Source organism: Salarias fasciatus, chromosome 10, assembly GCF_902148845.1.
Source record: "Salarias fasciatus chromosome 10, fSalaFa1.1, whole genome shotgun sequence".
Classification (NCBI taxonomy): Eukaryota; Metazoa; Chordata; class Actinopteri; order Blenniiformes; family Blenniidae; genus Salarias; species Salarias fasciatus.
This window is the reverse complement of record NC_043754.1, coordinates 25,077,945-25,101,551: the sequence shown is the minus strand read 5'-3', so window position 1 is coordinate 25,101,551 and position 23,607 is coordinate 25,077,945. Positions and strand designations below refer to the sequence as shown.

Sequence of the window (23,607 nt, the reverse complement as noted above, 5' to 3'; positions counted from 1 at the left end):
TGATGAGGACTGAGATACCGGCCTTTTGTTTCCAGATAAGAATCAGTCTGGAGGGCGACGTCCGCGGCGCAGACAGGATTTATTGTGGGGCCGTGACGCAGAGATGGCTTTTCAGGCAATTTAGTGGCCGCCAACCAATCGCCAATCGGGTGTCTTTTGAAGACGTGTGTGATGAAAGGTGTAACGTGATCCACCTCGGCTCCGCTCGGAGGCCTGGAATCTGCCCCGGGGGGCGTCTTCCACCACCGCGGTTTGAGAATGAAGACGTGTCGAGGCCCCGAGCTGACACCGATCCTGACTGCCTCCCACAGAACTGGACCGAACAGTCCCAGAAACACCATCTGTGATCAGCTGGGGATCATGAAGATAAAGCCCGTGGCGGAGCTGTTGGCACGATCCCTCCTCAGAGATGCGAGAAGCAGAGTTGACACAAATCCCCTTCTTTTTTTGCACATTCCTGCATGGAATGAGACCGTTTGAGTTGTTTTGTGTAATTTATCTTAAGTACTGCGCCTGCACTAAAACGAACAATAAGAGTAGAATCAAAGTAGTTTCAACCCATTTTAATTACTTGTTGCTGGAAAAGATTCAATTTAATTTAGGAAGCTCGACTCCAAACAGAGATGTTGTGCTGTGTTCATCTCAGCTGCTGCCGGGGTTTGAGCTTCTGCATACACTAACATTGATCGCTGCTGGTGAAACGATTTGCTTTAACACTTTATTCTGATGACTCCCTTGGGTCTTCATAAGGTGCAATAAGCAAGAAAATTTCTTTAAGAACAATTAAAATCATTGCCAAATTTTGCCTGTTACTGAAGAAACATTCCCTTTAAGCAGTCTGTCGTCTCCATCAATAAAGTCTTGGTCAGGTTTTTTCCTTTCAGTCTGAGAGGTACTGGTCAGAACAACTCCGATGGGCGGGGCTAGACCGTCACTACTTCCTGGTTCCAGAGCCAATCGTATGTGAGTTCCTCAGGTTGCCAAACAAGCGTGGAGACCAAGTTGGAGCCGTTCTGAAAAAGTTGCGTTTTGATTGATTCTGAGCGCCGGTGTGTAAACTGACCCCCAAAATGCCACGGAGGTTTAGAGCTGCTGCTGCGTAAAGAGGCCCGGCCACAGACGTTCCTTCTCAGTGAAGAGTTTGTGGGTTTATGGGCTGTTCTGTGTTCGACTGGTTTCCTGGGGAGCTGCTCGGCAGACAGACCCGACATGACGGCAGCAGACTCCTCGCCCCCCCGCACCGAGAGCACTGGTTCGAGCCGCTTGACCTGCTGTGGGAGTGACCCCGACCTCCATAAGTGGAAGTGTCGTCCGGATTTCTCCCGGGAGCGTGCACTGTCAGCTACAATCTGCAGGAACATTGTGTCTGTTCATCGGAGGAGAAAAGCTCTAAAAGTCTGACCGCCATGTGAGCGAAGCGAAGGTCTGCAGAGCGCCGCTCTAGAGCTGCAACTGTCGAGTATTTTTGGAATCGAGTACTCTGTTGATTATTTCTTCGAGTAATCGAGTACTCTACATTTTGGGTCACGTGGTGCACGTTCCACGTGTGCGCGCGCATCTCATCGCCACGTGAGGTTAATTAAACGAAGCCTCGAGGTATAAACTTTGCCTCGATCATTTTTTGTACTCGAGGTACTCGAGTTACTCGAGTAATAGTTGCAGCCCTACGCCACACATGTCGGAGCTTCCTGTACGAAGCTCGGAGACCCTGGAGGCGCAGGGATTATAACCCCATGTTTAGGTTGCAGCTGGCTTTACTTATCTATTATGCAGAAATATCGACGCAGCAGACCCCATCCAGACCTCCGTCTAATGACAGAACACTCTGCTCCGTCGGAGATGATCCTCATCTGCAGACACGAGTCCAAGCTGCCAGCTCAAATACACGAACATAATCAGCACTAAAGTTAAGGTTAATGAGCGGCGAGCGCGCAGGAAGAAGGTGTGACTGTGCAGAGGCCCCCTGCAGGGCCGGAGGAGTCATGACGCCGTGGGCTTCCTGCGCCTCCAGCCGGCCTGGCATCTGCTGCCCAGCGGACTCCAGGAACACACGGATGTATCGACGCCGCGGCGCTCGTTTAGGGCCGAGCCTGGCGTGGGCCGCGGTCTGAGATTCTGCTCGGTTTTTTGTTGGATCGCAGCATAAAAACAACCTGATTTAAGGAAAGATGCTTTGCGTACAGATTGTCTTCAGCAGCTTGTTTTATTTCAAACTGAGCTTCTCTGGATGGATTCAGTCCCGATCTGGCCTCTAACTGTGATCTCTTACTGACGGATGTTGACGTTAAACACCACCGATTCAGCAGTTTGATTTAACGGAGCGCCACCGCATGTTTGTGATTAATCCTCAGTTTCATCAGCCTGTCATCAATGAGTCTCATTTAGGCCTGAAGATTGATAACGTCGCTCCACACCGCTGGATATTTGACTCTGAAGCAGCTCTCAGAAGAGAAGCGGCAGTCCTGACTTTTCAGCCCTCCACCTCGCTCCTCCCATCACGCCTTTCAAATTCCCCAGCCTCGCTTATATTGAAGTGCGTCTTGAAATAAATATGAAGCCTTGGGTCCCGGCTGAGGCGGCACTCGGGGTTTTTCAGGGCACCTGCCGCCTCCGTCATGCTCTCCGGGGACCGTCGGTGTAAAATGGGGCTTCAGTCATGCTCTGAGCAGCGCTGACGGATGTTCCTCACCTCAGAAAACTCTCCGCTGATGAAAGCAGAGCTGATAGTTTCCAACTTCTTCAAACTTCACTCAATCAGCTCGCCTTGGATTCTGGGAACTTCATGCGGCTCTGCTTACCGCCGCCTGGCTTCTATTGGCTCCGTGTTCTTTGGTCCTTTCCATGCTGGGAGCCCCCCTCCGCCACCTGCCAGAAGCCTTCACTGCAGCCATTTGATCAGCCGCGCTCTCCAGCTCAACAGTGAAAACTGATTTAAAAACGGAGCTTCCAGGATGTCGTCAAGGTTTTGAGGGTGAAAAAGCTTCTCAGCCGGCGTAGAACACCAACCGGTCAGAGGGCAGTCCGCTCAGAACGCAAACTACAGACCTCAGGATGAAAAATGTCTGTTTACGTTCTTAGAAAGACTGAAAATATCATGTTTAAAGTTCATTTCAAACTCACAGCGCTGTTATTACAGCAGTTGGAAGCCAGTGTTTTAAAGGTGAATGTTCTCTGAACAAAGACGATGTTTATACAAAAATTCAGGAGGAACGTTTGACATTTCCACACCAGCGTTTTGTTTATTTCAATGGAAACTGCACAGAAAACAACAAACATGCTTCTGGTTTTGGAGAAGCTCGGCTCCACGAGGCTCTGAAGCGAAGAGCTGTCGTTATGTTCGTCCGGATTGTTCTGGAAGGTGTCTGGCATCGTGCTGTTCGGCAGCACTTCCTTCACAGACACCAACACCTGGTCTGAGGTGCCGACGGAGACGCATCCTCCACTCCTCATCAGCAGAAACACACTGCTTCCTGGTTGGACTGCAGAAATCCCTCAGACGGGAAGCCCTCATTAGCCTGAGGAGCGAGAGTTACATCAGAAGAGCTGCCTGGGAAAGTCTCTCTCTCACACACACACACACACACACACACACACACACACACACACACACACACACACACACAGAGCACATTTCACGAGAGAGAAAACACAGCGTTTATTTGATCAGGCAGATCTGACCGGAGCACGAGAAGCCGGCATCAAACGCCTGTTTACAGATTTTAAAGTTAATAACGGCGGCGGTGCAGCGCCGGGCGGCTCGCTGTCACGCAGCGGCGCTTCAAGGCTCGCCGGGTAATTCTCCAGGTCGTCTTAGCTCACAGATCAAGGCCGCTGGCCTCCATCTTTGAACTTGACATTTCAAAAGGGGGAGAGGATAAAGAGATGCTTAAATATCAAATCCTCCCCGACTCCTCAGCCCTGATATTGGACACTGTTAAAAGATCAACCGTCTTATCAAAGAGAGCGTTCTGAGCCGAGGATTTCCCCCATCGCTTGTCTCTGAGTTTATTTATGCGTGTTTCAGCATAAAAAGTGGTTCTCTCACCTTTTTTTCTCAAGGACGGTTCTGCGGTCCATCCTGAAGCAGGATCTTTAAAGGATTTGTTGTCTGAATTGGGTTTATTTGCCGTTTTCCTCAGACAGAAATGCGAAGGAAAAGTGAGAGCTGAGGCTCCCAAGTTGTGATTTAAGAGACTGTTATTTGGCCATAAACTAGGATTTCATTCAAAATTCGTCTTCAGTGTGAAACGCGCCTGCTTGAGCCTTTTCTTGAGAAAGTCCAGGCAGTGCAGATGAAGACTCGCCCGCCCGGCCTCCCTGCCTTTTGTCTTCCCGGAGCTGATAACATTTCTCGTGAGTGAGACCTTGGCCGGGAATGTGTTGCGGCGCTCCGGCCGGATCCCGGGTTTCTCACCACAGAAGGCCTTTGTTTTTCCGGAGCCCCCCCCTCTCCGCCGCCCTCTGCTCTTATCAGTAGATGTACTGGCTGCTCTGTGGGAGCTGGAGTCTGCGTGAAGTGGGCTCAGATGATGAATGGATGGAGTTCAGTCCTTCAAAATGTTGCGGAGTGAATTCATGAAACATTTCCCTGGGAAACTGACCTTACTTTGATCCATCTTCATCACCTCGTGGCTGGATTATTGCAGCGTGTGAAACGTCACTTTAACCATTTCAGCTCAAACCAAACCACCACATCAGATTATTGATCATCTGGATGGCTTGAAGACCAGATGACACTTTCTGAAAATGCTGGAACTCTGTTTCCATGGAGACGACCGCGGCTGTGGGGAACAGTTGTTCTGCACCTGTACCGCCGACGGGACAGAAAGAACAGTGTTTCCCTCCGGAGTGTCGCGACTCCCGGTCCACAGCGGCGTTTACCAGGAATCCCAGAGCGTTTCCTTCCAGCAGTAATGTGTGAGAGTCTGTCTTCAGAAGAGATTCACCGTCTTTGAAAACTGGTTTGAAAGAAGTACGCAGGCGGGACGGCGAGATGAAAAGGCCTGATAGGAGGTCTGCGTACCAACACGTCTGGGAGCCTATCGCCACATCTGCCCAGCTGTCGGAGCGTGTCAGGACCGCCGCAGACAGGAAGCGCAAACTGAGGAACAAGAGCAGATCTGGAGCTCCGATCCAGCTTCTCCTGTTTGGTCTGGTTCATCAGTGACGGGGGTGCTGGGTGGGCTTCGGTGGCGGCGGGGGGGGGGTTTCGGCAGAGGGGCCTGTTTGTTCAGGTCCCGGGCCGGCCGGCTCTGTGTTTGCATGTCAACAGTCACCTTCGCTACGGCCTGGCCGACACGTTCCACGGCTCCACAACTCGCCTGTTTTCACAACAAACCTGACTTGTATTTCACATCCAAACAGCGACCCGGCCTCCAGGAAGCAGCTCGCACGTCCTGCTGGAGCTCCGGGAGAATCGGACACGACCCTGAGTCTGGTCTGAGTCTGGTCTGAGTCTGGTCTGAGTCTGGTCTGAGTCTGGTCTGAGTCTGGTCTGAGCGCTGGACTCATGAGCGGCTGCATTGTTCGAAGCGAGAGCGGCTCAGCGCGGCTTTATCTTCATCTCCAGACAGCGAGGCTCCGGCGCTCAGGCCGCTGCAGAGCGCCGTTCACCGGGCAGCGGCTGCTGTGGGGGGGCGGCATGGCGTCCCGCTGGGGCGGGGGCTGCACGTCCGCACAAACAGCTGGGAATAACAGAGGAGGGTCGCCCCCCGTTCCCATTCTGGGGGGGCAGCTGGGGGGGCAGCTGGGGGAGCCGGAGGGGGGGGGGGGGGGGCAACACAACAACACCTGTGGGGGCAGAACATTTGTCAAGTGATTTGTGGAAAGGACTGAAGACAGAGTGAGAACGGGGGGGTGAGAGGGGTAATATCACGAGACCACACACAATGAACTGTTGATTTACCCACACACTCACACACAAGTACACACACACGCACACACACCTGTAGAGTTTTTAAGAGATCCTGCTCTTCCTGCTCATCTTCAGTTTCTGCCTTGTTTTTTTTTTTTTTTCTTTTTTTAGCAAAACAACTAAATTGTCTTTCAGATCCTGAAGCTTGAAGGCAGGGAACTGAAAATCAGCTCGTCTAACATCCTGCTTACAGGATTCTTCCTGAATGGTTAAAACCTCCTGGCAGGAACAGGAAAGCAACACCAGCGTTTCAAAGGAAAGCATCGGTTTTCAGAACCGTTTTGTATTTACACTGAAATGACAAAAATGCTGAAAGCCGTGGTGCTGAACACTCTCAAAGCGCAACAACCGTTTAGAGTTTTTACTTCAAAGTGCCATTGTGCAAACAGGGAGTAAAACTCCCCAACATCTGTTTCTTTAAAAGAATCTGAATGCAACGAGCTGACAGGAGGGACCAGGAGGACCTGACTTACCTGAGCTGCAGCTCTGATTTACTGTCAGATCAGCCGAAAAACCACAAACCGAGGAGCCGCTGCTGCTCGGCTGATTTGGACGTCCCGCTGCTCAGAGGTTGGTGGTCCGATTCCACCATTTCACTCATCCCTGGACAACGACATGAGCCCCAAAGGGCTTCCAGAAGGGCAGTGTGTGTGCTGAAGCAGTGAAACAGTGTTATCCATTTATTCATCTTCAAAACGTTTCCAGTTGACTTCCAAGCGTTGTCGCTGCAGCCACATCTTCAGTGGCGTTGACAGTTTCTTGGCTTTCCTGTGGACTCATTGTTGAGTTTTCTTTAGACTACAAGTCCAGTTTTACGGTCCTGGTGCAAAACAAACAAACAAACAAACAAACAAACGAGCCTCTGTCAGGTTGGGAGCTGCTGTTCTCAGTATTTGGAGCGTTACCTGTCCTCACTGCTGTCTGTTTGTGTGGAAATCAGGCCTCAGGGTGTGAAAACCACAGATTGACATTATTGAACACTGTCCAAAAACCATCATCACCGTGTGTGTGTGTGTGTGTGTGTTTGTGTGTGTGTGTGTGTGTGAGGGGGTGGTGCGAGCGCCGGCCCGGGCATGGGGAGTAGCCTTTCCTCCTCATTAACACAGCAGTGCACCTGTGATCACTCCTATATTCTCTTTGAGAGCATTAGGATTCTCAGCGGGGGGCATTCGGGGGGCGGGGGGGCTGAGCCTCAGCATTTTGATCCCGGTGAATTGGGTGTGGCACGGCCGCCCGACAGCTCGCCTCATGTCTGCTAGACGGGATAAAAGCAGAGCCAATCCACAGGCAGGCCTTTGTTGCGGCTCGATGCTAATAGACATGAAAACCAGACGCAGATGTGCAAAACAAAAAGAGTTCAAACAAATACGAGGCAGAATGGGAGCGTTTGTCCTGAGACGGAGGCGTCGCTCGTGATCACCGCTAAAAAAGCTGATTGTGCAACATTTTCATGTAAAAACCGAGCCGTACAATGAGAGGCTGGGAAACGTCCCGTCGTGTTTCCATAAACGATTCCATGGTTGGATATGCAGAACAGAACCAAGCGTCCGTGCTCGTAGTGCTGGAGACTCCTGTAAATATTTATGGATTCAGCTGAAACCTCCTCAGCTCTTTTCCTAGATTTCAGTTCCAGACCGGAGATAAGAGCTGCCCATCTGCTTCTGACCGGACTCCCAGAAGAACCTTCCTCTCTAACCTGTTTTTAATGCCGTCGGTCCGTTTCTGACCGGCGGCGTCGCCTCACCTGAAGACAGCTGTCCCACAATGCAACAGCTGGACCACGTTTTCTGAACGCACCAGAAGGAATCATTAAACTCTGCTTTATGTTGAGTTGGACTCATTTTCCGTCAGAATTGTTTTTTTTTTTTTTTTAATGAAAGTTTAGACATTTCCTTCACTAAACTCTGCTCCGCAACAAAGAAAAACTCACATTTAAAGGTTATTTTATGGCTTTAGTCGACATTGTGATTCCTGAACTGCAATGTGTTCGACACCCTGCTGATAATGTAGAAATAATGGCAGTGATCAGTCAACGCTGAGAATGACCACAGACTTCCAGTCTGTGGCTACAGGAAGCAGAAAGGGAAGAAAAATCACTCTGCAGTGTTGAAAAAAAGAAGTTTCCTCTTAATGCTGCAGCCTTTCAAGTCAGATTTTCGCCTTGCGGAGAGATCGTCCTGAGCTGCAGGAGCTTATATGAGATGTGATTTTGGAGTGCATGTATTAAGAGAAGCCTTCTTTCCCAGCGTCCTCGGAGTCACTGGGTCAGCGGCGTCTTATGGCGGCAGCACTGACCTCGATCAGAGGCTTTCTCCACCAGCTCCTGCTTCCACAGCGAAGCGGTGCGATGCAGCCGCAGTTTGAACGCTCGCCCTGCCAGGCGTCTTCGTCTTCTGGACCGCTGCTTGTTGCTTCTATAAATAAATCCAGCACGTCGTGGCGGTTTGGCTCTTCTTGTCCGTATCAAATAACCCCGTCCACTGCGGCTGCCGCTGTCTGAGCCAAAGGAAACAGATTATGTCTGCCGGGCCGTCCTGACGGGGCTTTTTGGCGACTGGGAGAGCGAGCAGCTCCTGGAGCTGAAGGCAGCTGAGTGCAGGAGGAGCTGGCCTGGCCGGCACCTCGCTGGGAACTCTGGGATGTCCAGCGGCGTGCCGGCGGCCGCGGCGGCCGGGATAAGAGGGCCTTTGTTGAAGGTGCGGCGGGCGTCGTCAGAAGTTTGATTGGAGAAGAGCTCTCCTGTGCCTGGAGTTGAACCGCAGTCAGACCCGTCTTCCCTGAAGGTCTCGTCTTTCACACACTTTAATATGAGACCAAGAACGAATCACTGTCGTTTACAGAGTCGCTCTTCCCCAACATGTTTTTTTTTTTTTTTCACCCAACATCACGTTAAATGCAGAAAGATTCTTGAGGTCACTGTTTTATCCAAAATCCACGAGTCTGTTTAAGGGAAAGGAAATGAGATCAAGTGTCCTTGAATCGATGTTTATGTTTGAAATGGAGAGAAAACAGGCTGGAGCGGAGTGGCGGTGTGGTCCGGAGCGCTCTGGAGGCTCGACCTGCGCCGGTCATCGGTCAGTGGCTGAGAGCTTCGACATATCCACACCTTATCGGACGAGGCTGGGGTTGGTGAAGAGGTGTGTGTGTCTGTGTGTGTGTGTGTGTGTGTTGGTGAAGAGGTGTGTGTGTGTGTGTGTGTGTGTGTGTGTGTGTGTGTGTGTGTTTGTTCTCACGACCTGTTTTCCCTCACTGATGTGGTTTGTGTGTTTTCTTGATCGACCGTCCTCTTACCTGTTGAACCGATCATTTCTAAATTCCTGTCTGGGAAATGGAGCAGTGACGCAGACCGATGTGTTGTCGGTTGCCAGGTTGCGGCCGGGGCGGCCGTGGCGGCCGTGGCGTCGGTCTCTCTCTCCGGCGTCTGTGGGGTTGAACTTCTAGTAATTTATAACCAAACACCTGCTGCTTTGTGACTTTCCAGGAAACTCTTGGTCTCTGCTTGTTTTCCAGATCAGTTTGTGTTGTGCTGATTGGTGGAGGAGCCCCCCCCCCCCCCCCCCCCCCCCCCCCCCCCCCCCGCTGCTCCATGAACCCCCCCATGATGTACATACAGCGTTTAGCCTATTGACCTTTAATTATCCATCCTGTCAGCGGAGCAGCCTGCGTGCCGGAGCCCGGCAGCCCGGCGGGGGGGCATTGATGGGGAGTGGATGCCGAGGAACAAGCCGCAGTGGCTGCTGAACATCAGATACAAGCATAAATAAAACATTTGTGTTGCTCCTTTAATGACGTCCCGCCCACTGGGGGGCGTGATGAAACATTAATGCTGCTGCTGCAGAAGTTGCTAACCAGCGGGAACGATAAGTTCTTCTGTAAAAGCCCGAGTTGGAGACGTCTTTGTTTGAGACTGGAGGAGGAGAACGGCGGCCAAACCATCAGGAATAGTTTGGGAAGCATCCCCGCCTCGGCGGCGTGGTTCCGTCTGCACGCCGCCAGCTGTCAACAATCAACATCACCTGATTAGCGAATGACATTTACCCAGCGTGGTGATGGCATTCAGGCGCCGGAGCGGTGCGGATGACTCACTCGACTCACCTGTCGAAGCCAGACGTGCGAATATTTACTTACTCGTGACGATTGAAGCAGTTCAAAATGGCCGACACACTTCAGCGGTTCAGCAACCAATAGAAAACCTGCTGGAAATTCAATCAGTGCAAACATCTGGTGAGACGACAGACTGGTTCTTTACTCTTTTTTATCTTTTTCATGCAGAGTATTGAGGACGTGATCCATGTCTAATGTCGCAGCTGTGTAACGACCTTACACCGCGCTCCTGTTTTCCTGACAGAGAAGTTTTGCGTTTAAATGGCGGCAGTGCTGAAAATTACGGAGTTGGCCTGTTGGAGCGCCAGTGGCTCGAAGAGAACAACTGTTCAGAATGGCTGAGGTGTGTGTGTGTGTGTGTGTGTGTGTGTGTGTGTGTGTGTGTGTGTGTGTGTGTGTGTGTGTGCGCAGGAGCAGCATTGCAGGAAAAGTTGCGTTTCCCTTGTTTCCAGGTTTCCGTGTTTTCAAACAGCTGCGTTTTCAGTGGCTCTGAGCGCCGTTGTCATGGAAACAGACCCAAAAACACAATGAAAGTCTTGCGTTTTCACTTGATGAGGTGGTGTAGTGGAGCGAGCTGCAGTGCTTCGCTCTGTTTTATCCTCTGGTTTGATTCCCCATCCGTTCTTTGAGTTTGCGTGTTTTTCCAGTGCTTTGGCCTCTTTGGGCTCTGAAATCACTGGAGGGAAGAATTATTGGGTTATTTCCAAACGTACTCCTTCATTCTTGTCTCAATAGAAGCGATCAGGTAAATTAGACCATGTGGAAGATAAATCCAGTCAGAGGGCTTCAGTTCAGAGCCAGAACGTCAGCGCTGGTTCACAACCAGGAGGCCGTTTCCACGTTGTATTAAAGCAGTGAAGCAGTGGGCTGTGTGATCAGACAGTGGGCTGTGTGATCAGACAGTGTGCTGTGTGATCAGACAGTGGGCTGTGTGATCAGACAGTGGGCTGTGTGATCAGACAGTGGGCTGTGTGATCAGACAGTGGGCTGTGTGATCAGACAGTGGGCTGTGTGATCAGACAGTGGGCTGTGTGATCAGACAGCGTTTGACCACTTGAAAGTGAAGTTCAGACGCCCCGGGGCCTGAGAGCGGCCTGCGATCCGGGCAGTCGGGGGAGGAAGACGAGTGCAGAGGCAGCTCCATCGCACAGCGCACACCCAACCTCTGAATAAATCATGCGTTTGCAATCTCACACAGCGGTTCTAAAATTAAAAAAACCTCGGAAGCCTTTCCCTCTGAAGATGGAAAACAGAACAACCGTCGCCTTCTGGACAGAATCAGGTCCTTTGGAAACATTGGTTTGCACGACTTTTCAAGTGAAAAGAGAGAATCCACCTGAGCGCCGGCCGAGAGGACCCTCTAAGGTCGTGACCCCAGGCTGTGATCTGCTCTGCTGCCCCAAACGGGGGCGTCGGGGGGACAGAGAGGTACAAAGCGGTGGCTTTGAGGAGATTTGCAGCACTTCCTTATCGCTCTGTGAGAAGGAATAGAAGTGGGACACTTTGCTGTCGCCCTGGGAACGGGCTGCTGGGAGATTTGTGCCAGATTGTGCTCCTGAAAGCCACAGCTGCATCGGCCGGTACTGTAGGCCTGCCTGCCTCTCTGTGTGTGTGTGTGTGTGTGTGTGTGTGTGTTTGTGTGTAGTCTTTGAAGTCAGGCGGTGCACAGTGTCCCCCAGGTGTTCAACACCACATCATTGCCCCGCATTGAGAATCCTCCTCGCTGTCATCCACACTTACATGCCGGCTTTTAACACCTGCCGCTCCCCGGGACCCTCCAGCGGCGGCTCACAACTTTCATTCAGGTCCCAGGAAAGTCTTCCGTCGCTCGTCTCCTTCCAGGTTTCTGCAGTCAGAAGCTTCTTCCTCTCTGAAAATCTGCATGGTTCCGTTTCCTGAGCGGGGTGTGTGATACTGGCCCTCGGAGCGCCTCCCCACATCAAATGGAAATCTTTCTATTTTCTCTCCGTGTCCTCAGGAAATCAGCCTGCTGTGTCCAGTTTAATATGAGGCTTAGCGGAACATTTATTACTGGACTCCTTTCTGTTTTCAGGAGCATTCAGCCTCATTTCACGGCTCGGGAGCCTCGTGAGGGATTAACGTGAGCAAATGAGGCCGGGTAGTCGTGTCAGAGGTGATTTGGATTCTTATCGGTGGCAGAAGTCCTGGTCTGTCGGAGGCCTAAGCCACAGCCTTAATGGAACAGGGAGGCCGGTCATGACGGCTACTCTAGTTAGCATTTCAGGCCATTGTCTGCGTGTCAGGCGCGTAATCAGTGAGAGTACCGAGGCTGTGCTGCTCTGCCCCTCATTATGAGCGCTATTGTCTGCTTTGTATTGTTTATTTTTTCAACTCAAAACTGTATTTGTCTCCTCTTTATTCTCTTCTTGTCGTCCCCTTCCCTCCAACATGTTCACTTTAGTTGCAGAAACTTGTATGTTTCACAGGATAAACTATCACACCTCTATCGGCTCTGAAGCGGCCCGTCCTCTCATGTCTGAGGAACTTCATCTTTTCCACCACGGATCAGTTCAAGCAGCCGTTTCCTGTTTGGTGTGAATTCGTGCCATTTCAAGATGTTCAGTGGTGAACAGCTGGGTACTTGCTGGTTTTTGAAGGTATAGAAGAGAAGACCATGGAAATCAATGGCTTCATTTCAAACCAGCAGTCCAGATAGAACATTTCTAATCAGAGATTACAAAGAACAATGTGAGGATTGTGTTTTTTTGTTTGGTTGGTTGGTGGAGTGATTGACTGGTGGTTGGTTTGTTGATTGTTGGCAGCTGATTAAGTAATTGGTTGGTTGGTTGGTTGACTGTTTGTGGTTCATTAAAGTAATTGATTCGTTGTTTGGATTGTTTGTTTATTGTTTTAATTATGTTTTTGGTTGGTTTGTTGCCTGTTGGTCAGTTAAGTAATATATTTGTTGTTTGATTGGTTGAGTAATTGGTTTGTTTGTTGATTTGTTAATTGTTTGGTTGGTTTTGTGGTTCGTTGGTTGGTTACATGATTGATTTGCCAGTTGCTTTGTTTGCACACTGTGCTGTGAATGAGTGAGACGTGTTCACCTGTTCGTTGCAGTGGTGCTTTTCTAAAACTAAAATAGTTAAAGAAAATCCCACCAGCAATTTTGTGAGCGACACATAATGGTGGACTCCAAGCTTCCAGCTGGGATTGGCTGGGATTTGGCTCTGAAACAGGTTATTTTGGCACAAGGGCTTGAATATTTCAAAAGATACCCTTCCCTGCTGTGATGACTGGCAGGATGGCAGCTTTGAAACTGTCTCTGAACCACAAAGGAGAAGGAAACAAAGAAGAAGAGATGAGCAGCACAGAAGTGATCTCCAGTCTTCTCTGATAAACTGATTCATGGCAAAAATTGAACTGAAATTTAGGCAAATTTTGGAAATGGGGCGTCGTTTCCAAATGAGGGAGCGCTCAACCAAATAAAACACTGTATTTCATTTATTTAATTTGGTGGAGTTGAAGCAGTCCCTCGGGAACAAACGGACCTTCCCTGAAGTTAATCTGACATTTAACAGTCATGTGTTTTGACTCGGCGCCGCCTTTCTTTTGTTCCCCCGTCCTGACAGTCGCAGGCCGAACCTGTCAACACGTCCAAATATTCTGGACTGCTCTGTGTGTGTGTGTGTGTGTGTGTGTGTGTGTGAATGCATTAGCTCTGTATCATCCACATACAGACAGCAGACAGCCCCACGCCGTCGGACAGGGTCCACAGATCGTGGATCGTGTGTGTGTGTGTGTGTGTGTGTGTGTGTGTGTGTGTGCTGCAGTCCGTTCCACATAAAGTCACAACAGGAGCAGATAAGAGCGGCCCCAGGTTGGCTCCGGGAGCCAAATCCGCAGCAACCCCCCACCGCTAATCCGATTAGCCTGAGAAGTTAGCAGCACGACCCCGAAGAGACACAACATTTTTTACACCGACTTGTGTCTCTGCTCTCCAGAAGCCGTAATCTGGCTGCGGTCTGAAAGCCGCGGCGCACCGCCTCTGTCACGGTAAACAAGGACTTGAGAACACGGTGAACTGCCTCTAACCTCTGTTTGTGATGGAAAAGCGTCCTCCTGGCGGACTGCGGTGTGGCGTGAGGCCGGCGGGGGGGGGCTGCTCCACCCAGGTGGGGGAACAATCGCAGGCCCGTTGTCTCGGAGGGATGGTCGGCTGAGCAGAGTCCCGGCCGGAGGAGGAGGAGGAGGAGGAGGAGGGAGGGGAAAATGAGTTGTGAAATGGGGAAAGCAGCGTGCTGAAAGGGGGCGGCAGGGTGGCAACTGGACCCTCAGAGCTCCTTTCATGCTTGGTCTGCTTCAACCAACGCTAAAAATTGCATATGAGGGCACGGAGGAGTCGCTCCGGCTGACGGTTTTACTTAATTGACAACCAGCAGTGAGAAACCAGCAGCACTCACATGACAACTGTCTGGAAACAGACAGGAAACAGTGTCATGTGGACGAGGCCTCGGTGTCTGGCGGCGTTAATCCAGGAAACCGTAAAGGACACTTTGATCCTGTACTCTTCCTTCTGTTCTCCTCTCCTTGTTTTTGTATTAATAATCATCAGATTTGATTTGCTGTGGAGAAATCTGTTCTCCAGCTTATCACCGCCCGGCGCTGACTCCAAGGTCACTGAGGTCTGCCGATCAGAACAAGTTGTCCCTGCAGAACAGGCCCGCTCCTTCATCTCCTGCTTTTTGCTCGGTCAGGAATTCTCTCTGGGTCAAGTAAAGGTCAGAACCAAACAGAAATGCACCGTGGTCTGTCGCTTGCAATGCTGGTGTGGAAATTATGAACTGAGGCATAAATCTGACTGAATTAACTTGTAGTCAATAATTATATCAACATTTTTTTGCATTAGAGCCTAGATTTAGAGTTAATTCAAACATAAGTCCAGCAGAAAAAAAGCAGATTTAGCCTTCTTAATTTGAACATTAAAGGTGAAAGGTTATCAGGACAGGTCAGTTTTCTACTGAAGTGTTTCGTGTTCATTCTTGATCAAAAACAAAGTGTATTGGTACCAACAGAGTCTCCAGCCGCCCGGCAGCCTGGCTCATTTCAAACTCGAACAAGGCTGGACTAATGAATCTTATTGAGCATCCCAGTGAGGAGGAGGGTGTCCTTCACACAACACCTCCAAGCCACATTCAAGAGAGAAAAATGGGCCTTTTCTTGTGCCATCCTTGTTTCCCTTTGTGGCGGAGTGAGCGGGCCTCTATAGAAGCTGCAGCCAAATTCAACATGGCTGAAAAAAACCCCTCCTGGCTGTAAGACTCAGCAGCTCCGTGTCACTCTGGCTGGCCTTCCCGCGCTCGCATTCCCTCGACGGTGCCGAGGGAACCGGCTCTCCGGCCAAGACGTGGTTCTGTGGCTACAGTCGGCCGGGCGGGGGCGGGGGTGGGGGGGGGGGGGGGGGGGGGGGGTTGGAAACGCCGCCATGTGGACAAGAAGCCCTTTCTTCTGTTCTGCTCACACGGCGGCCGGGCGCCGGGCGCCGGGGCAGCCGGCTCGCCAAGAGCCGTGAGAGTAGGGTTAGGAGCTGGAGCAGGGACCGCGTGCAGACACTCTACGTCTGCACCTGCAGCTCATCTGTGTGTGTGTGTGTGTGTGTGTGTGTGTGTGTTTTCCAGTGCGGGCCAAGGTGGAGCTGAACATGCATGAGAGTGTGGAGGTGTACCTGGGCGACTCGGCGGAGATCCCCTGCCAGTACAGCTTCACCGACACCGACAGCAAGCCCAGCTTCGTCATAATCCAGTGGTTTGTGGTGAGTACTGCTGCACCGGTCCGGCGCTGATGGCGTGCAAGGCGCGCCGTCAATTCTGATTCCCCAACTCAGCAGTGTGAGGCTCCAGGACCTCCTGTGTCAGGATAACCACGGCAGACGGGTGAATGTGGTCAAGCTGCATTTATTGAAACCCCCCCCCCCTTCCCGCCTGCAGAGAGGTGAGCAGAACGCCTCCCGGACGCGGATCTTCTACGGCGACGGCGGTCAGCAGATGGTGGACGGAGCCACGGACTACAGCGGCCGCATCGAGGTGACGTCCGACCAGCGCGGCACCCGGCTGCTGGTCCGGGACGTCCGGCTGTCCGACGAGAGGGAGTTCTTCTGCCAGGTCAACGGGCTGTCCGCCGGGAACTCCGAGGGCAGGACCCACCTCCGGGTGTTCGGTAAGGACGCCGAGAGACGCGCCGAAGAGACGGCGTCCCACGCACGCCGCTCAAAGGCTCGCTCTGCTCCCTTCCAGCCGCTCCGCAGGCGCCGGTGATCGAGGGCGTCGCCTCAGGGATATCGGTGACCAATGAGATGCCGTCAAAGGTAGATCCACTTAACCCGAGACGCTCGGATCAACAAATCACATTAATCTGGATTACCCGGGTAAGTATCCAGATTAATACAGATTTGTCCGTGTGACTCCGTCCAGGTCGCCTCGTGTGAGGCTCGAAACGGCTTCCCCAAGCCCAACATCACCTGGTACAGGAACAGCCAGCCGCTGGCGTCGGCGCCGGGACGTGAGTGTGTGTGTGTGTGTGTGTGTGTGTGTGTGTGTGTGTGTGTGTGTGTGTGTGTGTGTGTGTGTCCGATCAGACACAGTGCTGCTGCATTAGATTGAGACATTGATTCATTATTTCAACCTGGTGGCAGCAGGACAGACATTGTCTGACAGTCCTTTGTTTGTCCCACATGGGGTTGCAGCAGCAGAAAGAACGTGGAAAGAAAAATAGAAAAATACAAAGCCAACCATACAAGAGAAAGTAAAAACAATATGTACAGTATAATAACAGATATCAGTGAAATAAGCACTCAGGACAGATATATACAGACATATGTACAGTATTAACAGATATATGTTAGATATAATTATATAATGATAATATAATAATAATAATATAATATCAGAGGGACCAAAATCAAGAAGACAAAAGCCGCTGCAGACACACACCTGATGAAATAACAGTGAAGAAAAGATCTGCTCAAGTTCTCAGCCAGCGACCTGCAAACATTTAGGACCGTTCTCGAGCCTTTACATAACCAGATAGAATTCCACTGGAGCCGCAAAACACATTATCCTTCAAAATAAAGCGAACACAGCTTCTGAAGTTCATCTAGACTTTACAAAACTAAATGTTGTGTTTAGGAAGTTTCAGTTACAGTTTAATATGAGAAATATTTCCTTACATTTTTAAGCAGTTCTGACTGTTTTTTTCCCATATTTAAGTGTTTCTTTTTTCTTTAAGAAATCACAGTCATGTCAGGGTTTTTTGTTTTCAGCAGGTGATGTGCATTTTCTTTAAAGCTCCTTTTTAGGTAAGAAATCAGAGTCCTTTTGAAAATGACTCTGGTGTGTGAATGAAAACAAATTTAACCATATTACTTTGTGACAGCTTGGTGGCGCCGCTGTAGACAGGCTGCAGAGCCGCTGTAGAGCCGCTGGTTGCAGACTTGGTTCCGCGAAGGTTTTACTGAGAAGCGGAAGCCGTCAGAGCAGCTCAAGCGTCCGTCCTGTCTCTCCAGAGGTGAACGTGTTGATCCTGGTCACCCGAGAGTCCAGCGGGTTCTTCTCCGTCCAGAGCACTCTGGAGTACAGGGTGGCCAAAGAAGACAAAGACGCCCATTTCTCCTGCGAGGTCAGCTTCTTCGTGCCCCGAGCCATCAGGACCATCGAGTCCCACAGCGTCAACGTCACCGTTCACTGTGAGTCTGCCAGGAAGCCGTGACAGGAGTGACGAGTGTTTCAGACGCCATCGCTTCCTTTCTGAACATTGTTATTCCAAACTCGTCGTCCTGGAAATGTTTAATTGTGTTGTTTCTTATCAGCAGTGAAGTCGGGGAAGCTCGACGGGGGAAAATTAGGAAAACATTTTGTTTCTAAAATGACTTTCCTTTTTGTTTTGGAGTCTTTTCTCTCACAGACCTGGTGGCTTCGGAGGTGACAGTGGCTGTAACGACTCATTGTTTTCAGCGTTCTTAGCAGGATTCTCACACGCCGGGAAGATTTTCAACAGCAGTTCAATATTTTTCAGGCAAATCGTCCATTTGCATCCTGTTTGCTTTCATTATGAGTTGAACTCGACCTTTCAGGCTCATTACATCCATTTTTCCTCCCATCCGAGCAGCGCGGCGCCGTGTTGTGAGCCGGCGTGTTGGTTTATTTTCCAGTGGGCTGGAACAGATGCTCATGTGGTCAAACTTAGCGGCCGTCAGTGGAATATTCATGAGACGCCCACCCAAGCGCAGCGCATCCACCGAAAAGCTCTTCAGATGTGAGAAAAGCCGGTGGGAGGCTCAGCGCCGAACTTTCTGTCCACTTCGGCTCACTTTCTGACCTCGAACCGGAGGTCAAGTCCGGTTTAGTCTCTGGAGGAGATTTTACACAAATTCAGGATTTTTACTGTTATTGTTTGATATTTACCAGAAACCAAATTCATTATTCTGTTCATTCTTTTCAAAATGTTCTTCTTTAATTATCTATTTTTAAATAACAGAATAGATACAATAGAAAATACTTTATTAATCCCAGGGGGAAATTCTAGAATTTTTTTCGTTGAAAGCTTAAGATTACCATTTAAGGGTTTTTAATGTTTGTTTTTTTTTTTGTTTAGTTTTTTCCTTTCCATGGAAAAATGATCAGCGTGGAGCTTGAGGAGGAACACAGATTATGTTTAGAGAGTCAATACGTGATATGATCTGGAGTCGGTACAGGCTGGATTCAGTTAAAGAGGAGTTATACTGTATGCTACTGCGTTCAGTCAGTTCTGTTGGATAATTTCCAAACAAAGTTATGTATATTTTCTGGGCCAGAATTCCAGGTTTGACCAGAAAGAGCCTGAAGTTGCAGGTTACAGTGTTTGAATGTTGTTTCTGGATTTTGATGAGCTGCTGTTAAAACTCTTTGACTGAAACGGAGTTCCAGAGAGTTCCAGCTTCTTAAACGACAGAAGGGACTTTTTTTTTTTTTTAATTGTCTGAAACACTGACACAGTTCTCAGTTGAGAACAATCATGAGAGTTTCTCACACATGAAATGTGGTTCGTTGTGTTTTCCAAACAGGGAGACTCAGTCTGAGCTGTCAGCCTGAAGTGACTTTAACAGCTCGCTGTGTGTGTGTGTGTGTGTGTGTGTGTGTGTGTGTGTGTGTGTGTGTGTGTGTGTGTGTGTGTGTGTGTGTGTGTGTGTGTGTGTGTGTGTGTGTGTGTGTGTGTGTGTGTGTGTGTGTGTGTGTAGACCCCACCACCATGGTGGAGTTGTGGAAGGAGTCCCCCCAGGGTCTGGTCAAAGAGGGGGACATGGTGGAGCTGCGTTGCCAGGGCGACGGCAGCCCCCCGCCGCCCTTCATCTTCACCAGAGAACAAGTAAGAATCAGAGGCTTTCTGTTGGCCCGGCGGGTGGGGAGGGGGGGGGTCGACAGGCGGGGGGGGGGGGGGACGTGGGAGACAGGCCGGGAATGTTTTTCATATGCAGACATGAGTGTGCGGCGTCTCCGAGGACCCTGTCAGCTCTGACCCTGCAGGTCCAGGCCCGGGTCTGGGACCGGGGGCCACACTGACGGGCCTCACACACACACTGTGTGTGTCACGACAGTCCAGGAAGTCAGCTGATGGCTGCTCACACACGGACTCGGACAGAACACACATATTTAGTTTGTTAAATGTTTCCCGTCATAAACGACCTGCTAAGCGTTGAATTTTGAGGTTTTCTCCGTCGTCTCTTGACCCTTGACCCCGCGGACTGCGAGGCGGCGCAGCTCGTGTCTCTGCTCTGTGTCGTCCTGACGCCCGCTCGGCGCCCTCGCTTGTCTGAGCGCTGACGGTGTGGCGGCGCTGTGGTGCTTCCAGGAGCCCAGCGTGACCCTGGAGAGCCGCGGCGACGTCCTGATCCTGCCGGCGGTGTCCCGGAAAGACAGCGGCATCTACCAGTGCCGCCCGCTGGACTCGGACGGACAGCCGGACGTGAAGGGAGAAGTGCAGCTGACCGTGCACTGTGAGGAACCTCCGCCCGGCGGCAGACAGGGCTCCGTCGGCCGGCTCGCCGCATGCTAACCGTTAGCGCTCTGGGTCCCTGTTCAGACCTGGACCCGGCCGTGGTGGTGCCCCGAGACTCCGAGGTCATGCAGAAAGGAGAGGATCTGACCGCCACCTGCAACGCCCTGTCCTCCCTGAAGACGTCCACGGTGTGGCTGAAGGTGCGTCCCGTCCGGGGCTCAGTGGAGGAGGTCAGAGGTCAGGGGTCAGGGGCTCCGGGCGCTGAGGGTGTGTTTCTGTGCAGGACGGCGAGCAGGTGGGTCAGGGCAACACGCTGCACCTGCACGACGCCTCCTACGACACCAGCGGCGAGTACGAGTGCGAGGTGAGCGTGCCGTCGCTGCCCGCCCTGCGCACCAGCGGCGCCGTCCACATCATCGTCCAGGGGGGGCCGCAGCTGGTGGGCCCCGAGGACGAGGTGCAGCTGGAGGAGGCCACCGGCAGGATGGTCAACCTGAGCTGCGAGGCTCTGGGCCATCCCCTGCCCAGCATCTCCTGGAACATCGTGGGCAGCCAGGTACCCCCCCCCCCCCCCCACATCCCCCACATCCCCCCACATCCCCCCTCTACCCCGGATCCCTGCAGTCTGAAAACACTGTGTGTCTGTTTGAAGCCTCTCCGGCCTCAGAGCCATGTTTACCTTAGTGTTAGGGAGAAAATCAGCTTTTAGAGAAATATAATAGCCTCAAATAATATTCTCAACTTGTCATATCAGGCGTCAAACATAAGCAACTAACACCTGTTGGACAAAAAAATGGCGCCTCTCTCGCTCCCCTTCATCCCTCCTCAGGGTCGGTTCACCTTCAAACACTCGGTTTAAGGATTTGAAGCAACATCGCTGCTCGACTGGCGGCTTGGATCCAAACACTTCTTAAACCCAATTCTGCAGAAATTAGTGTTTAAATCCTGACGCATGACTAGGAGGAAACGGTTCAGTGCAGAAGACTGTAGGATGAAAAAGTAGATCCTGGTAGATCCTCATGGATTCTCATGGATTGTGGCAGATCCTTTTGGATCCCAGTAGATCGCTGTAGATCCTGATGGATCATCACAGGTACCGGTAGATCATCACAGATCCAGTAGATCCCGGTAGATCACTGTGGATCTTGGTAGGTCCTGGTAGATCAGTGAGGATCCCGGTTGATCCTGGTAGATCATCAGATCCCATTGGGTCTGGTAGATCATCATGGATCCTGATAGACCATCATAGATCCTGGTAGATCTTCATGGAATTCTGATAGATCCGCTTGGATCCAGTTAGGTCCTGGTAGATCATTGCAGTTCCTGGTAGATTCTAATGGATCCCAGTTGATCATGGTAGATTATTCTGAACCCTGATGGATCCTGGTAGATCACTGTGGATCTCGGTAGGTCCTGGTAGATCACTGTGGATCCCGATGGATCCTGGTACATCCTGATGGATCCCAGTAGATCCTGGTAGATCACTGTGGATCCTGGTACATCCTGATGGATCCCAGTAGATCCTAGTAGATCATCCCCTCCTGAGGCTCTAAAGTGGACTACATTATGTTCCTGAAAGCCCAGCTGTGAAGCGGAGCTCTGCGGTTCTGTCTGGACGGACTGTGAGCAGCGGATCGCAGAGTCCAGGTCCCTGCAGGCCCCCCGGTCCCTGCAGGCCCCCCGGTCCCTGTAGACCCCCCGGTCCCTGCAGGCCCCCCGGTCCCTGCAGCTCCCCCGGTCCCTGCAGCTCCCCGGTCCCTGCAGGTCCCTGCAGGCCCCCCGGTCCCTGCAGACCCCTTCGGTCCCTGCAGGCCCCCCGGTCCCTGCAGTCTCCCCGGTCCCTGCAGGCCCCCCGGTCCCTGCAGCTCCCGGACACAGACTGTTTTTCCCCCGAACTGGAGGTTTGTGTTGGCGGAGCCGCTGAGAGCAGCTGTGGTTTTCTGCGGAGCAGATCTTCGGTGTTGGTCCTCTACATGTATGTCCGGGCTCCGGCCCTCTGCCAGGCCTGTGTTTTAACTGCTGGTTTCATCAGGAGCTCCAGACATATTTCTTGGCGGAGCTGGACGGACGGCTGCGGGGAAGTTTTTGGACGAACTTCACCTCATTTCCAACAAAAGCAAAGAGCACTCCGGAGTTGTGCAGCGTGAACAAAGAGCGTGGTCAGAAAACACACTCAACCCCGTTCAGGGGATGACCGTGAAAATCCTGAATCAGACGATTCTCTCTGGTCCTCTTTCTCATGAAACGTGTTCATTTATGAACTCTGAGCTTATTTTTCAGGTTTAGTGAATGAATAATGCAGCCGTCTGCAAACTTCATGACCAAAAGAGCCGATTTCTCCATTTTCCACCCATAAAAACAACCCAGACCTGCAGAGCATGTGAACAAACGTCACAGTTTAGACTCATTTTACGACAATTTATTGCTGTTGTAGTTGGTTTTAGTGAGTTTTCCTCTTTTTTTTCATGAATTTTTTCACTTTAATTATTTAAAGGATGGTTGTATGAAAACTGTCATCACGGTGGAGGAAGCATCATGGCGAAAAGGCTGCAGGGGCCGCTTGTGGTACCTTCAGCATCTTGAGTCCGACTCTCTTCTCTGCAGAACTGGTACGAGGTGGTGAGCAGGGCCAGCGAGCGCATGGCTCACAGCGTGGTGTCGGTCAGGGTGACGGCGGACGTCAGCGCGCTCTGCAACGCCTCCAACAGCATGGGCGCCGAAGTCAAGGCCTTCAGCATCAAAGCCAGTGAGCGCACACACACACACACACACACACACACACACAGTGGAATCTCATTACGCCCTGGATGCTCTCACATCTCTAATATTTGCTCCCTGTTCGGTTAAAGAGCGGCGCCGCTCCTTCTTTCTTTCATCTTTCGGCCGTTTTAATTGCGGTTTTCCTTCCAGTGTGACGAAGCGTCGCACAATATTTGGCTGCTGCTTAATTAAGGGATTTGTTGAAGAGTAAAGATGTGCGTGTGTGTGTGTGTGTGTCGGGGGGGCGGGGGGTTGCTCTCTGCTGTAGTAGAATTATAAAGAACTTACTTTGCTTTTGAAGCTGAAATGAGTTTCTTCCACTAAATCCCCTCATAGGCTTCCTTCATTCTTCAGTAAAGCAGCGCTGCATCCTGGGAGCTGCCACACCCTGACAGTCAGTCAGTCTGTACTCTGGGTCGTATCCTGATCAGAGATGCACCCATAAACATTCTCTAATGAAACTTCAACGTTGAAAATTCAACGAATGTGCTCCTCAGGAAGAACACTTCAGTCACAAATGAACATTTGACAGAAGCCGTCCAATGTTTCCAAAGAGACCACAGCGAATGAATAAATGAAAAGGATTAAACTACAACAGACGAACATGTTTTATAGACCTTCTGTGCATCTAGAGGCTAGAAGAGTCCAACTGAAGCTGTTTAGCTCCTGGAAGTGAATCTGTCCTTAAATCTGAAGGCTTCAGCTGTAGAATCCATCAGTGACGTTTCAGCATCCGTGTTTTCATTTCCAGCCTCCAGTGGGTTACTGCAACTAGTAAAGCAGGTTTGAACTGATGTTTATTTCATGAAGGAGGTTTTAGAGAATGCAGCCATGTGAAG

General features: G+C 51.0%; 1 protein-coding gene across 2 annotated transcripts in view; it reads left to right on the top strand.

Annotated features, from left to right (window-relative positions):
• Positions 1-23,607, top strand: part of mcama (melanoma cell adhesion molecule a) — a 35,534-nt gene that overhangs the window by 7,932 nt on the left and 3,995 nt on the right. For both annotated transcript variants that reach the window (XM_030100702.1, XM_030100701.1), the window contains exons 2-11: positions 15,658-15,791; positions 15,967-16,195; positions 16,273-16,343; positions 16,450-16,537; positions 17,541-17,720; positions 19,251-19,378; positions 19,862-20,006; positions 20,093-20,208; positions 20,292-20,564; positions 22,613-22,754. In XM_030100702.1, the coding sequence (XP_029956562.1) occupies positions 15,658-15,791; positions 15,967-16,195; positions 16,273-16,343; positions 16,450-16,537; positions 17,541-17,720; positions 19,251-19,378; positions 19,862-20,006; positions 20,093-20,208; positions 20,292-20,564; positions 22,613-22,754 (1,506 nt within the window). The remainder of the gene's footprint in view (positions 1-15,657; positions 15,792-15,966; positions 16,196-16,272; positions 16,344-16,449; positions 16,538-17,540; positions 17,721-19,250; positions 19,379-19,861; positions 20,007-20,092; positions 20,209-20,291; positions 20,565-22,612; positions 22,755-23,607) is intronic.